Source organism: Sebastes fasciatus, chromosome 3 (genome assembly GCF_043250625.1).
Source record: "Sebastes fasciatus isolate fSebFas1 chromosome 3, fSebFas1.pri, whole genome shotgun sequence".
In the NCBI taxonomy this organism is placed as follows: Eukaryota; Metazoa; Chordata; class Actinopteri; order Perciformes; family Sebastidae; genus Sebastes; species Sebastes fasciatus.
In genome coordinates, this window is record NC_133797.1 from 35,381,421 (window position 1) to 35,397,772 (window position 16,352).

The 16,352-nt window shown below is 38.5% G+C and overlaps 1 protein-coding gene across 2 annotated transcripts; it reads left to right on the top strand.

The window, feature by feature from the left end:
• The first annotated feature begins 6,117 nt into the window (after positions 1-6,117).
• On the top strand, positions 6,118-14,477 carry LOC141764909 (CD209 antigen-like protein C). Of its 2 annotated transcripts, XM_074630593.1 has the most exons (8): positions 6,118-6,650; positions 6,881-6,970; positions 7,561-7,653; positions 12,611-12,694; positions 12,943-13,026; positions 13,183-13,325; positions 13,433-13,533; positions 14,023-14,477. In XM_074630593.1, the coding sequence occupies exons 1-8, from the start codon at positions 6,626-6,628 to the stop codon at positions 14,165-14,167; spliced, it is 765 nt and encodes a 254-aa protein (XP_074486694.1). In that variant the 5' UTR covers positions 6,118-6,625; the 3' UTR covers positions 14,168-14,477. The 2 variants fall into 2 exon arrangements, with proteins under 2 accessions (XP_074486694.1, XP_074486695.1); XM_074630594.1 differs by lacking the exons at positions 6,118-6,650; positions 6,881-6,970; positions 7,561-7,653 and adding exons at positions 10,833-11,624; positions 11,959-12,048.
• The last annotated feature ends 1,875 nt before the right edge of the window (positions 14,478-16,352 follow it).

Consider the following 16,352-nt stretch of genomic DNA (forward strand, 5'->3'; position numbering starts at 1 on the left):
TAGACGCCTATATGGCCTATGCCTTAAGCCGGCCTTGAGCTGACTAAAGAAAGACACCAGTTGGAAGAAAACCCTGAAATGAAGTCAGAACTTTTCTTTAGAAGTAAAAAAAATTCTGAAGAAACTGATCCTGTGCTTTATCGCTTCATGTCTAGCTGGGAGCTGAACTGACTTAACTTTTATATGAAGGAGCAGCTGAAGGAGTGTGTGTACTATGTTCAAGTCATTTCTGCTATGTTGCCTTTGACTAACTCCCGCATACTTCATGTGAATGTGTTCATAACTTATTGTAGAATTTTGGGTGAAACAATAATTAGCTTAGCAATATAAGCTGTATTTAATTCCTCCATCAGAGATTGGTGGTCTCACACCAACAACTATTTGACAGGAAACTGTCTTGAGTGTGTTAGACAGATTGTGTGAGAGATAATAAGTTGCGGAAAGAGTTCTGCTGATCCTAGTGTTGGCTTTTCCTGCTTCAGCCTCCCGACTGCGGTCGGAGGGAACAGGGGAGACACCAGAGTTTTGGTCAGAGTCGACAACGTTTCTCGCTGCGAAGCCCCGTCACTTCACAAGACACGGGAAACCTCTGTTCTCAGAGCTACTAACTCTTCTGCAGTGTGGAGCTTGCGCGCATGCACGTGAAAAATAGCAAGAACGAGCTCGGTGTGTGAGTGAAGGCAAGCAGGCATACAGAGGAGCAGAGGAGCAGAGTACAGCAGAGACTCCGGCCCTGGAGACCAAAGCTATATACGGTCTCCCTCGCGTCCTCCGACCGCAGCCAACACTGTTTTGCAAGACGGGCTTCACTAGATAGAACTTTGTGGTTTTGGTGCTTCCGTGTAGTTTGTGTTGGAGTCTTGTCTGAACAGCGTAGCCACACGCGAGCGCGCATGGAACACCGACCCGTATTGATTTATACATGTAAGAAGTTACAAACAGTCCCTTTAATACATCCATGATCTCAACATGACTGCCGGGTCACAAACTTTCTAATTTTACAGCTAAACAGTACACTACAAGATGAATCTGAAAACATTTGAGGTGAGAAATAGGCATTACAGTAACAGAATATTGAATCATATTTCATCAGCGCTGACCCTTTGGTCGGATTTCGCAAGTGATTGACAGCTGCTCAGAGACGGCGTGCTCCAGCTCGGCTCTGATTGGTTGTTTTCCTCAGGTCTGCAGATGCCATTAGGAGCACCGGAGGACACAGATGCACGTGATTATTTTTCAGATTACTTGTGCCAAGCACTACTGTCAGGATATAGTGACCGTTTTATTAGTGATGGTGAGATGAAGCTTCATGAAGCGCTGAAGCTTTCCAGCAAATTGGTTCGCAAAAGGGTTCATTTCACGAGGCTTCATCTGGGCTTCATATGCACACGAAACCACCTATCGGTCAAACAGTGTAAGACAGGTACACATATTCCAGATATGTGGCAGTGGTTTAACCGGGCACAGGGCAGGAATGTGCTTGTGCAACTAAAGGAAAATGATAGATGGGAGACATTGTTCGTTTTTATTCAAGAATAATAAGTTCTCAACTGTATTTCGGCTTCGGGCGTCTTCAATGACGTCATTTGTCTAAAACGATACAAGTCTTGATACGCGCTTCACAGAAAACTTCCTGGATTACTCGACACACGCTCCGAAGCCTCGGCACATCACATAACATCACTGCGTTTTATAAAAATAACTTTTTTTAATCATATTTCCTCCATTTCTACCCACTTCCTGCTTTAATGTTTCCCTGTGTGCTGCAGCATTTGGCCTTTCTACTGCTGCTGGTGTAAACCTTGGGTCACCAGAAATGTAAAACTATTGACACACTCACTATTGACAAGACAGTGTAATAATAACAATAATGAGGTTTAATTTGGCTACATGCTGCTTTGGTTGTGTTTTCTGGTAAAAACACATTATTTGTTGTTTAGTTTCAGCTACTGGTACACTGGGGAGCCCAACAACAGCAACAATGATGAAGACTGTGGAGTACTATGGGGCTTTGAAATAGAAAACAAGTGGAACGATGTATCATGTAATGATCAAAACCACTGGATCTGTGAAAAGGTGGGGCCTCCATAACTCTGCATCCAAACCCACCAGACTGTAAATCAATATGCTGCAGGGTTAGTGGCTCATCATCATGTATGCATGTACACAAACACATACAGGCCTTTCTAGTTTTTCTGTTTTCTTTTACATTCTAGCATTCATTCTGTCTAAACACCTACATTCAGTGTGTTTAATCATGTAATTATTCATCCTTAGATCCTTTAATGGCTTTTGTGTTTTTGAGTAACATGCAGTGTAAAAGATATACTGTTTTGTTTTTGTTTGCGTGTTTAATTGTTTTATCTAAAAACACCATTTGTCTGTGTGTTATGATAACCTCCTTTCCTCCCTCTTCACTTCCCTGAAGATTGGACTCTCTTTATCTGTAATGTTCAAATAAATAAATAACACGATTTTCTCTAAAAGCCATTATCTCTCAACTATTTCCCTGATTAAATGTTGTTTCTCATATCAAAATATATACTTATCACAGAGAAGGAGATGCAGAGAAATAGAGACTAATGAATTAAGGATTATTTTGTTGTTTGTTAAAACATCAGAAAGAAGTCCGTACAGCCTCATACATTTAAAATGGTCCATTCTGCCATCAACAACATATTGTCCACTAGTTTCAATGTGCAATGTGTCTCTTTACACAAGGTTTCTTTACATAAAGTGATAGTATTGTTGATAATATGTTTTCATCTTAACAACAGGTTGACGAACCAACTTCATTTATGTTGTTAGAGAGCTCCAACATTTAAGTATCTGTCATGTTCACCCTCACTAGGCCACATTACCTCTATAATGACATACTGTGGTGTATCTCCTCTGACGTCCTCAGATTGAGCAGATTTTGTTGCGGTGTTGATGTTGCCGTGACAAAACTGCTAGCACACAGAGATTTAATCTTAAAACTGCTGTTCTGTGTGTTTGCACGCGGAACTTAAAGCTTTAGCCGATCACTTGAACGAGTTGAGTAATGACTATAGCACCATTTTAATAAGGACGTGATGTATGACGGCAAGTTGTCATTAAGGGCTTTATAAATAAATAAAAACCAACGCCTATCACGTCTTACTGTTAGAGATGCCCATCCAACCTTTTTATACGAAACGCAGTGATGAGTAGAATAACTGTCATTAGTAATAAATCTATAGGGTTGAGTGATAAACTCAATCTAATGGTTTGAGAGTGGAGGCAGAGGCGTGTCTATAGATAACGTCACCATAATCCAAGATGGACAAGAAAGTGGCATCAACTATTTTCTTCCTACAGAACATAGGAAATAAAGCTCTGTTTCTGTACAAATATCCCATTGTGTGTCAATGTGAAATTTAAATGTAAGTTTTGGGTCCAGCCAGATGCCGAGGTATTAATACTCAGAGACCCACTTAGTCCATTCAGAGTGGTAATGTGCAAACTGTTGTCCACAATGTCTCTGGCTCTAGAGAATAACATATGTTTAGTCGTCTTTGCATTCAGGACCAAAAAAGTGTATTTTGCAATTTGTCAAATTCACATTTCACAATCTTATGAATGTACATGTGATTGAGTTGGATTTTGGATAGAGGAGCATGATGTAATGACTTAGAGGAAACCTGTGGAGTTTTTTTTATACCTCTAGTAGCGCTACAGAGCCATTCTCATATGACATATCGAGCGTAGCGTTAGTTCAGGCAGGCCATGATGTCAAGCTCTGCTCATATGATGGCGATCAGCTGATAACAGCTGATCTTAAGCCAGCCCAATCAGCTGATGCATCAGCTGACAGATCAGCTGATTCCTCTCTATGCATTCATTGGTCAATTTCATACAGGGCGCCTTATTTAAGCTGCTTCAGCCGGCCTACCGTTGCTGCTTCCTCTACAAGCCGCTCGCAACCCACCTCCACCCCACCACCTCCTTTTAATACTGTTCTAGGTCTGGGCGGTATGGCCTAGGATAATATCGCGATATTTTAGGCTATATCGCAATACACGATATATATCGCAATATTTTCAAATATCCTCTAAGCACTTCATAAATGCTCAATTTAACCTTTGATGCATACAATCACACCAATATTATGATCTTGTAGTCCCTGCAGTATATGTCTGCATTAAAATCTCTGTTGATATTCATTAGTGGTTCTTTGGAACAATTTTAATCTTTCATACAAAAAGGGTTGGCTTGGAAACATTACATGACAAATTGTGTTCGATGTTCGCGATGTAGTCGTTTCTGTACCGCGCGGGGGACAAGCCGCGATACATCGACTATATTCGATGTGTCGCCCACCCCTAAATGTTTATGACTTAATCAATGTCAATTCTGTTGTCATTGATTCCGGCTCTGTTCTGCACCCAGGGGGGTCTTTGCTGCTGCTCTCCCTGCCTTTGGCTTTCCATGTGTGCACATGGAAGGGCAAGGAGGAGTGCTCTCCTTGCCTCATGCTACCACGTAGGCTCGTGGATCCACGCATGCGCGTGGATGGGCAGGGAGGTCCCAGAGCAGAGCCATACCGCCAAATATAATGTATATATTACTGCAATGTAATAAGTGTCTTTGACTAAAGTGGTCCTGACTGAAATGACATACACAAGGACGCACATAGATACAGATACAGAATCACAGCAATGCACCAACAAATGCAGAGAAGAAGGCTGATTGCTAATAAACATGAATGCAGGTTTCAAACTCTTGAAGGAAATGTACTCAACATATTTGTTAAATCTCAATGATACTCTCAGTATGTGTAAATGTAAACATAACTTTTGTTTGCTACCAAGGAAACCCGGCAGGGCCCCTTTAAAGAGGAACTATTATGCTTATTTTCCGGTGCAAACTTGTATTTTGGGTCTGTACTAGAACATGTTTAACTAGCTAGCTTTGTTTGAGGGTGTGCCAAACTAGCAGCTAGGCAGATATTATGCAAATGTCTTACTTGGTGACATCACAATGTTACGGAAGAAAAGGCGGAATTCAACAAGGCAAAAAAAATAATAATTAATGAAGTCAGTGCTGCAGCTATGAATACTGAGCTTCTGATCTGTCAGTCTACAGACAAATATATAGATACGTAGATGTTTTAAGTGTGACATTCAAGAGACTTTGCACAACCAAAATGGAAAGCACCGTCATGCAGCTGCAACTAATAGGCCAAATAGGTAAAGGTGAAATAGCTAAACTATTTCACACCACCGTCAGTTTCCTGATGATGTGAGAAACACATGCGTAAATAGAAAGTAACTGCCTCTTTTAGAAGTTAAAGTTACTCTGTACTCGATGAATTTCAAGAGCACACTCTGCAGACTTTGATGGCTTCAGGCACCACAGGACCAAACGGCACCGTCGGTACAGCTGAACGTCATGGATGAACTGGAGATCTATGTTAATGTAGAGAGACTGTGTCGGTGGAGTTAAACAGAACTGGACATGCTCTCTCAGGTAATAAACACTATTTTACACTTATTTTTTTACACACACAAACGACTATATATATTAAAGGAATACAAAAAAGCTAAAAAGACTTGTGTGATAAACAATAATGTGGAGAGAGTCAAACAGCAAGGGACTATTAATACCAACAGTTCATGAAAAAATGATACATAGGGCCCATACTTTTGGATGGCAGCATTTTAAAGGGTGACTTTTGCTCCTCTGAACATCATTAAAATCACACACACACCCGTATTTGTGGTAACACTAAGCACTTCTTTGAATTTCAGTGTGTTGCATTATGAGAAGCGACAATACAAACAATCAAAACATTACATGTAACCTTCAGGTGTTGAAGATGAAGAGATGGTCCAGTCACACAACCTGACTAAAGAAAGAGACCAGTTACAGACCAGTTACAACAACCTGACTAAAGAATGAGACCAGTTACAACAACCTGATTAAAGAATGAGACCAGTTACAACAACCTGACTCAACCTTTTTATTTTTATTTTTATTATTATTTTTTTAGAGGGTGACCAGTGCCCCCCAGAAGATGGCGCCCTAGACATCTATATGGCCTATGCCTAAAGCCGGCCTTGAGCTGACTAAAGAAAGAGACCAGTTGGAAGAAAGCCCTGAAATGAAGTCAGAAATTTTCTTCAGAAGTAAAGAAATCTCTGAAGAAACTGAACCTGTGATTTATCGCTTCATGTCTAGCTGGGAGCTGAACTGACTTAACTTTTTTAAGGAGCAGCTGAAGGAGTGTGTGTACTATGTTCAAGTCATTTCTGCTATGTTGCCTTTGACTGACTCCCGCATACTTCATGTGAATGTGTTCATAACTTATTGTAGAGTTTTGGGTGAAACAATAATTAGCTTAGCAATATAAGCTGTATTTAATTCCTCCATCAGAGATTGGTGGTCTCACACCAACAACTATTTGACAGGAAACTGTCTTGATTGTGCAAGACTAATGGCAAAATGAAGAAGTGTGAGGGATAATAAATTGCGGAAAGAGTTCTGCTGTTGCATTCAGATTGTCAGAACCAGAGAAGAAGAAGCAGCGTACAGATTAGTGCAGCTGGTTGTCATAATTTGCTGGTCAAGTATTTTGAGGTTTGTCTTTAAAGAGGAGGCTGAGATGACGCCGGACACTTCATCCAAGAGTGAGTAACTTTAAGGTTGTCTGACAGCATCATACTCTCTGTATCTTGTTCTTATGTTTGAGTTTGGAGGAGAAGTGAAATAAAAACAGTTCAAAGAACGTAATATCATGCCTGTCTGTTCTGCCTAATAATAATATATAATGTGAATATATAATGATGTGTGTGTGTGTGTGTGTGTGTGTGTGTGTGTGTGTGTGTGTGTGTGTGTGTGTGTTTCTTTCTGCATCCAGAGGAAAAACTCTTCGGACTGGTTGTTGTGAGCTTCGGACTCCTGTGTGTCCTACAAGCTGCTCTCAACATTTCCCTGCATCTCGCTCTCTGTGAGTGATCTTACTTCACCCTGTTCCTCCTGGGATTTTAATTTTAATTCACCATCTCAGTATTATAAACCCAGAGATTGAAACTAAACACAATTACCAGCTATGATAATGATATCTCATGAGTGCTTTCTAAATATATATAGATCAGTGGATTAATGATAAAACAGCAATGCTTTTGTGTAAAGTCATGGTCTGGTAGATGATCGGAGAGTATTATAATTACAAGAATTACGCTGATATTATAGAATATTCAGATCTAGCAAAAACAGTTTTGAGTCATACTTTATAATTAATTAATTCATCTGAGACAGTCAAAAAATATTAGTAAACATGAACAACTCTCTCCTAAATCCAAAAACTAGAGATCTAAAATTCAAACTTGTGATGTCATAGGGTATAAAGTGCGGAGCTGCTCCATAGACAATGAATTGGGAGAGATGTTCTAGATGATTATTGATGAATGATGATGATGAATGTTCTGAGTCTATGAGGACATTTACTGTTTCACAACTGAAAACACTACAATAGAAAAAAGCTCATTCGGGTATAAAAAACTACACTAATAAAAGTGAATCTTTCTGCTCTTTCAGACAGTTCTGGTGCAAAGACGCCAGATCTTGAGGCCATTATCAAAATCCTGACTGAAGAGGGAGAAGATTTGAAGAGGAAGCTGAGCTCCTTTGGTGAGTATAAGGATGAAACTGACTGCACCTCTGTGACACGGAAACTAAAAGATACGGCAACATCATAAAAAGGTTTTTCTATCTCCTTTTACATGTTTTATTTCAATTTCTTTTACTGAGAGTTTTTTTCCTCCGGTTTTGTTATCCTCAACAGTTAATAACTCCCAACTAGGATGGATGTACTTCAACCACAGTTTATATTACTTTTCTTCCACTGTCAAGTCCTGGCAAGAGAGTAGAGAGTACTGTCAGCAAAGAGGTGCAGACCTGATGATCATCAACAGCAAAGAGGAGCAGGTGTGTATGAAAGTGAAATCTGTCTGTGAGAGACACGAGAGAAAAAGTATGAAATCAAATCAATGAAGTTTTGTTTATTATTGTTTCTTTCTCTTATTGTAAACAAGGAATTTGGACTAGGTTTAATTTGACAACATTATTTTCTGCAAAAGAAAGTGAAATACAGATAAATATGTACACACAATGGACGAAATGATCATTAGGATGGTTGTAAGGTGTTCAGCAGGTATTGTTAATCCTGGTGGTGTTGGACTATAATACTTTATAATACTTTATAATACCCTTTAAAACTCTGACGGCCCGCCGGCGGGCCCGGCTGCTATTCTTTCTTCCAGGGGTTGTAGCGGGCTCAGTTTTCAAGGTAGAGGGAAGATGCTGGTATCATATGAAACTAGAAAAAAACTGAACCTAAAGAATCCACTGGTGCCAACCGTGTCATACTAGCTTGACGGAAAGATTGCTAAATAACGCTGCAAAATTACACTAAATTTTGGCGAGGAAAAACTGACGTGGCGATTTTCAAAAAGGTCCCTTGACCTCTGACCTCAAGATATGTGAATGAACATGGGTTCTATGGGTACCCACGAGTTTCCCCTTTACAGACATGCCCACTTTATGATAATCAGCTTGGGGCAACAAAACATGCAGTTTTTTTTAATGCAGTATAAATGTGTTATTTTCACCTATTCTAAAATTGTGTATTTGAATATTTCTGCATACTGGGGTCCCTAAACAGTCTTTGAATTACATAAATTGGGTATGACTGTAAAGCTGAGACTGTTGTGGCTCCAATGAGCTCAACTGTATTGTTGTGTGATGATGTAAATCCCCATAGTAGCCATTTCATTGTATTGAAACCATTTTAGAACTTTGACCTCACTGTATATAATGACCTGTGGTGACCTCTAGGATAATCCCAGCCTCATGAAACTTTACAGCCACAAACTAGAGACCTAGAACATTTAGAGGATTTCCTAGGTAGATTGATAATAAGGGGGTTTCTGAGCAGTTTCCAGAACAGAAGTGCTCGCCATCTAATCACCAATTCTTGCAGAAATCTCCAAATGTCAAAAGTTTTTGATACCAAATCACAGCATGACTTTTTCTATGGTGTTCCTCGAGGTCTTTGGGTCTTAATGTGATATTTTGGAGGGATTACTGATCATTTTTATCAATTCTGGAGTGATAAAAAATGGTTAAATTTATCACCAAATCTGGTATAAACCCAAAAATTGCTGCATCAATTTGTGAGACATAATAGAGCATGGGAATAACCATCATATACTTTTGTCATCACTTTCACAATTCATTTTAATTAACTTCTATTTCGTATTAATGACTACAACAACTTGACAAACAGTGCTGAGCTTCATCTCAACTTAATCTTCAGGTTCCCAGCTTTCAGATGATTTGTACACCACTTCTATGTGACATCTACTGTTGACTTTTTATCTCCCCCCGAACATCCCCTGTCCCATACCCCTCTAAAGAAAAGAGGGCGGAATGGAAAGGAGTTGAAAGTGTGAAAGTGTGGAGGTTCAGTCTATGAGATAAAGTTGTTGTGAATGTTTCCAGCCTTGATATCATCAGTTGAGCTGATCAAAAAAAAAAGAGGTAGACCGAAGTAGCAACGTTAGCCAGCTACTAGTGAGTTAACTCATTAAAGGTGAAGTCGTGGTGAAACACGTCAGAGGTGATTTCAAGTTGGCCGGTAACTTCAGATAATAGTTTCTTAATAATAATTTAATTTAATTTCTTAATAGCTTCTTGTTTTATCATCCCAACCGGTATTATTAGTTAAAAACAGTAACTTATATCATCCACCGGTTGTCTTTAACGGTAGCTAGTTCAGTTGCAACTGATGATTATTGGGATATCTTGGGATATCAATTACCACATAGCGAGACTTCATCTTCAGTCGAGCTGGTTTTATTGCAGGAACAACTTAATAGTATTACAACATGCCCAACATGGGGGTACAGCCTCTGCTGCATGGGCTGTATACACGCTGCACCTCACTCTGGGTAATCCTGCCAGGTGTATGGCACTGGAGCCCTCTACTGGTTCTGGGCTGCAATAACAACCAACAGTCACTTCATTACATCTATGATGCCTTGTTAAATGGTTAATAAATACTTTGTAAAGCATCTATAAACATTATTTAGATAGATAGTTAATATGTTGTCAATGGTATATAATATAGGGCCCATACTTTTGGATGGCAGCATTTTAAAGAGTGACTTTAGCTCCTCTGAACATCATTAAAATCACACACACACGTACTTGTGGTAACACTAAGCACTTCTTTGAATTTCAGCGTGTTGTATTATGAGAAGCGACAATACAAACAAGCAAAACATTACATGTAACCTTCAGGTGTTGAAAATGAAGAGATGGTCCAGTCACACAACCTGACTAAAGAATGAGACAAGTTACAGACCAGTTACCACAACCTGACTAAAGAAAGAGACCAGTTACAACAACCTGATTAAAGAAAGAGACCAGTAACACAACCTGACTCAGGGCCGGCTCTAGCCCTTTTGGTGCCCTAGGCGAAATTCAGATTTGGAGCCCCCTCCCTTCAGATATCACAATGTTTTTAAGACATTTTTTTTCATAAATAAGTGTATCTATTATGATATAAATAAATAGTTTGTCCCTGATATTGTTGGCTTAAAAGTGTTTAGTCAGTTTAACTACGAGAGTTACAGGGGTGAAAAGTGTATGTATTTATTTATTTATTTGTTAATTTGTTACCTCAATGCAGAAAATGAGGAGGGGCGGCCACTGGCATTGATTTATTTTAATTTTAATTTTAATTTTAATTTAATTTTAATTTTTTTTTTTATTTATTTATTTATTTATTTATTTATTTATTTATTTATTTATTTATTTATTTATTTATTTATTTATTTATTTATTTATTTATTTATTTATTTATTTATTTATTTTTAGAGGGTGACCAGTGACCCCCAGAAGATGGCACCCTAGACGCCTATATGGCCTATGCCTTAAGCCGGCCTTGAGCTGACTAAAGAAAGAGACCAGTTGGAAGAAAACCCTGAAATGAAGACAGAACTTTTCTTCAGAAGTAAAGAAATCTCTGAAGAAACTGATCCTGTGCTTTATCGCTTCATGTCTAGCTGGGAGCTGAACTGACTTAACTTTTATATGAAGGAGCAGCTGAAGGAGTGTGTGTACTATGTTCAAGTCATTTCTGCTATGTTGCATTTGACTGACTCCGGCATACTTCATGTGAATGTGTTCATAACTTATTGTAGAGTTTTGGGTGAAACAATAATTAGCTTAGCAATATTAGCTGTATTTAATTCCTCCATCAGAGATTGTTGGTCTCACACCAACAACTATTTGTTTTATAATGGCTCTAAAAAAAAGTATGTACAGCTTGGCTTTCCTGATATGGTGAAAAACACATTTTCACACATTCAAGACAGGAAACTTTCTTGATTGTACAAGACAGATAGCAAAATGAAGAAGTGTGAGGGATAATAAGTTGCAGAAAGAGTTCTGCTGTCGCATTCAGATTGTCCGAACCAGAGAAGAAGAAGCAGCTTACAGATCAGTGCAGCTGGTTGTCATAATTTGCTGGTCAAGTATTTTGAGGTTTGTCTTTAAAGAGGAGGCTGAGATGACGCCGGACGCTTCATCCAAGAGTGAGTAACTTTAAGGTTGTCTGACAGCATCATACTCTCTGTATCTTGTTCTTATGTTTGAGTTTGGAGGAGAAGTGAAATAAAAACAGTTCAAAGAACGTAATATCATGCCTGGCTGTTCTGCCTATTAATAATATATAATGTGAATATATAATGATGTGTGTGTGTGTGTGTGTGTGTGTGTGTGTGTGTGTGTGTGTGTGTGTGTGTGTGTGTGTGTGTGTGTGTGTGCGTGCGTGCGTGCGTGTGTGTGTGTGTGTGTGTGTGTGTGTGTGTGTGTGTGTGTGTGTGTGTGTGTGTGTGTGTGTGTGTGTGTGTTTCTTTCTGCATCCAGAGGAAAAACTCTTCAGACTGGTTGTTGTGAGCTTCGGACTCCTGTGTGTCCTACAAGCTGCTGTCAACATTTCCCTGCGTCTCGCTCTCTGTGAGTGATCTTACTTCACCCTGTTCCTCCTGGGATTTTTATTTTAATTCACCATCTCAGTATTATAAACCCAGAGATTGAAACTAAACACAATTACCAGCTATGATAATGATATCTCATGAGTGCTTTTTTAAAACAGCAATGCTTTTGTGTAAAGTCATGGTCTGGTAGATGATCGGAGAGTATTATAATTACAAGAATTACGCTGATATTATAGTATATTCAGATCAAGCAAAAACAGTTTTGAGTCATACTTTATAATTAATTAATTCATCTGAGACAGTCAAAAAATATTAGTAAACATGAACAACTCTCTCCTAAATCCAAAACTAGATATCTAAAACTCAAACTTGTGATGTCATAGGGTATAAAGTGTGGAGCTGCTCCATAGACAATAAATTGGGAGAGATGTTCCAGATAATTTTTGATGAATGATGATGATGAATGTTCTGAGTCTATGAGGACATTTACTGTTTCACAACTGAAAACTCTACAATAGAAAAAAGCTAATTTGGGTTTAAAAAAACGACACTAATAAAAGTGAATCTTTCTGCTCTTTCAGACAGTTCTGGTGCAAAGAGGCCAGATCTTGAGGCTGTTATCAAAAACCTGACTGAAGAGGGAGAAGATCTGAAGAGGAAGCTGAGTGAGTATGAGGACGAAACTGACTGCACCTCTGTGACACGGAAACTAAAAGATACGGCAACATCATAAAATGTTTTTTCTATCTCCTTTTACATGTTTTCTTTCAATTTCTTTTACTGAGAATTAGTTTTCTTCGGTTTTGTTATCCTCAACAGTTAATAATAATAATAATAATAAGCTCATTTGGGTATAAAAGGGGATCCTTGGTGTTAACTACAGTAACAAAAGTGAATCTTTCTGCTCCTTCAGACAGTTCTCGTGCGAATTTTGAGGCCATTATCAAAAACCTGACTGCAGAGAGAGGAGATTTGAAGAGGAAGCTGAGCTCCTTTGGTGAGTATGAGGACGAAACTGACTGCACCTCTGTGACACGGAAACTGAAAGATACGGCAACATCATATAAAGGTTTTTCTATCTCCTTTTACATGTTTTCTTTCAGTTTCTTTTACTGACAGTTTTTTTTCTTTCCAGTTTTGTTATCCTCAACAGTTAATAACTCCCAACTAGGATGGATGTACTTCAACCACAGTTTCTATTACATTTCTTCCATCGCCAAGTCCTGGCAAGAGAGTAGAGAAGACTGTCAACAAAGAGGTGCAGACCTGATGATCATCAACAGCGAAGAGGAGCAGGTGTGTAAGAAAGTGAAATCTGTCTGTGAGAGACACGAGAGAAAAAGTGTGAAATCAAATCAATCAAGTTATGTTTATTATTGTTTCTTTCTCTTATTGTAAACAAGGAATTTGGAAGACAATTCAAGCGGAACACATGGATCGGACTGACTGACAGAGAGAGAGAGGGGATATGGAAATGGGTGGATGGGACTGCGCTGGGCACAAGGTTCATTAATTATGTTTTTGTTTAAATTATTTATTAATAATGTAGTATTGCTATATTAGAGCAATATGACTGAATACAACTTTAGTCTCCTTCATTAACCCTCCACCCAGCAGTGGCAGCACTCTTTGATTTTTATATGTTATGTATTCTCGAGGTGGAAATTATGAATCACTTGGCTTTTTTTAAATGTTTCATTCAGGGTAATTCAAAGATTTATCCAGTTAGTTAACTGTTTTTTAAGCTAAGCAATCACATCGCTTTTCAAATGCTCTTCAGTTTAGTAATGTATTAGTATTTATGACTTAATATTCCCTTGTGTGCTGCAGCCTTTGGCCTTTGGTCACCAGAAATGTAAAACTATTTTTGCAATATTGTTATTATTACACTGATAAGACAGTGTAATAATGACAATATTGAGGTTTAATTTGGCTACATGCTGCTTTGGTTGTGTTTTCCGTTAAAAACACATTATTTGTTGTTTGGTTTCAGCTACTGGTTACCTGGGGAGCCCAACCACGCCAACAGTGCTGAAGACTGTGTAGAAATATGGAACCATGAAAAAGAAAACCACTGGAATGATATACCATGTAATGATCAAAACCACTGGATCTGTGAAAAGGTGGGGCCTCCATAACTCTGCATCCAAACCCACCAGACTGTAAATCAATATGCTGCAGGGTTAGTGGCTCATCATCATGTATGCATGTAAACAAACACATACAGGCCTTTCTAGTTTTTCTGTTTTCTTTTACATTCTAGCATTCATTCTGTCTAAATACCTACATTCAGTGTGTTTAATCGTGTAATTAATCATCCTTAGATCCTTTAATGGCTTTTGTGTTTTTGAGTCACATGCAGTGTAAAAGATATACTGTTTTGTTTTTGTTTGTGTGTTTAATTGTTTTATATAAAAACACCATTTGTCTGTGTGTTATGATAACCTCCTTTCCTCCCTCTTCACTTCCTTGAAGATAAGACTCTCTTTATCTGTAATGTTCAAAGAAATAAATAAAACGATTTTCTCTCAAAGCCATTATCTCTCAACTATTTCCCTGATTAAATATGTTTTTCATATTGTCCACTAGTTTTAATGTGCAATGTGTCTCTTTACACAGGTTTCTTTACATAAAGTGATAATATTGTTGATAATATGTTTTCATCCTAACAACAGGTTGACGAACCAACTTAATTTCTGTTGTTAGAGAGCTCCAACATTTAAGTATCTGTCATGTTCACCCTCACTAGGCCACATTACCTCTATACTGACATACTGTGCTGTATCTCCTCCGACATCCTCAAATTGCGCAGGTTTTGTTGCGGTGTAGATGAGGAACTGAACTGTGATCGTGTGAACAGTTTCTCAAGAATAAAGATATATTTCCCAAAAGCAGAAGTGAAGATTAAAAGATCATGCAGATTATCTAATTAAATACTGAGCTTCACAGAACTTTGAATTACATAAATTGGGTATGACTGTAAAGCTGAGACTGTTGTGGCTCCAATGAGCTCAACTGTATTGTTGTGTGATGATGTTAGTCCCCATAGTAGCCATTTCATTGTATTGAAACCATTTTAGAAATTTGACCTCACTGTATATAATGACCTTTGGTGACCTCTAGGATAATCACAGCCTCATGAAACTTTACAGCCACAAACTAGAGACCTAGAGAATTTAGAGGATGGATGGCTTTCCTATGTAGAGTGACAATAAGGGGTTTTCTGAGCAGTTTCCAGAACAGAATTGCAGAAATCTCCAAATGTCAAAAGTTTTTGATACCTAAATACAGCATGACTTTTTCTATGGTGTTCCTCGAGGTCTTTGGGTCTTAATGTGGTATTTTGGAGGGATTACTGATCATTTTTTATCAATTCTCGAGTAGTAAAAAATAGTTAAATTTATCACCAAATATGGTATCAACCCAGAAATTGCTGCATCAATTTGTGAGACATAATAGAGCATGGGAATAACCATCATATACTTCTGTCATCACTTTCACAATTCATTTTAATTAACTTCTATTTCTTATTAATGACTACAACAACTTGACACACAGTGCTGAACTGCATCTCAACTTAATCTTCAGGTTCCCAGCTTTCAGATGATGTGTACACCACTTCTATGTGACATCTACTGTTGACTTTTTATCTCCCCCCGAACATCCCCTGTCCCCTACCCCTCTAAAGAAAAGAGGGCGGAATGGAAAGGAGTTGAAAGTGTGAAAGTGTGGAGGTTCAGTCTATGAGATAAAGTTGTTGTGAATGTTTCCAGCCTTGATATCATCAGTTGAGCTGACAAAAAAAAGAGGTCTTTAATGCTCACATGCTGCACATATCATTATTATTTAGTGATGTGTCGGTCACGAACGAGCCAGCACAAAGAGCCGGCTCTTTTAAGTGAACGATAAGAGCCGGCTCCCGTCTGAGAGACTTTTTAATTTTTTTTAAATTTATTTATTAATTCAAGGCAGAATGATAGGACAATGTTCTCCGCGCCACGGGACTTAGTCATGCACTGACTGTGACTGAATGTCGTGTTAATGACATCCGTGAGACCAATCAAGTGATGACAGACAAGGATCATACCATCATGCAGGGAGGGGCGGGTGGTGCGTGGCGCGCTGACGGTGTACAGGTACAGAGCAGGAGGAAGAGGAAGAGAGAAAGAGAGAGAGGAGTGTGGTGCGCGGAAATGAAGCAGCATGTAAAATTATGGTATTCTAGAAATTATAAGGATTAGTATAATTATATTGAATAATTTAAGTGATATATGTGAACACATACTAATCATACGTTAAAACAGCGCTAAATTTGGCTGAATT

Bases quoted from the DNA above. Each gene is read 5' to 3' on its own strand.
- LOC141764909 (XM_074630593.1), top strand. From the start codon at position 6,626: ATGACGCCGGACACTTCATCCAAGA. The intron at 13,027-13,182 runs GTGAGTATGAGG...TATCCTCAACAG, and splicing joins GAGGAAGCTGAGCTCCTTTG to TTAATAACTCCCAACTAGGA. The intron at 13,534-14,022 runs GTTCATTAATTA...GTTTGGTTTCAG, and splicing joins GGGACTGCGCTGGGCACAAG to CTACTGGTTACCTGGGGAGC.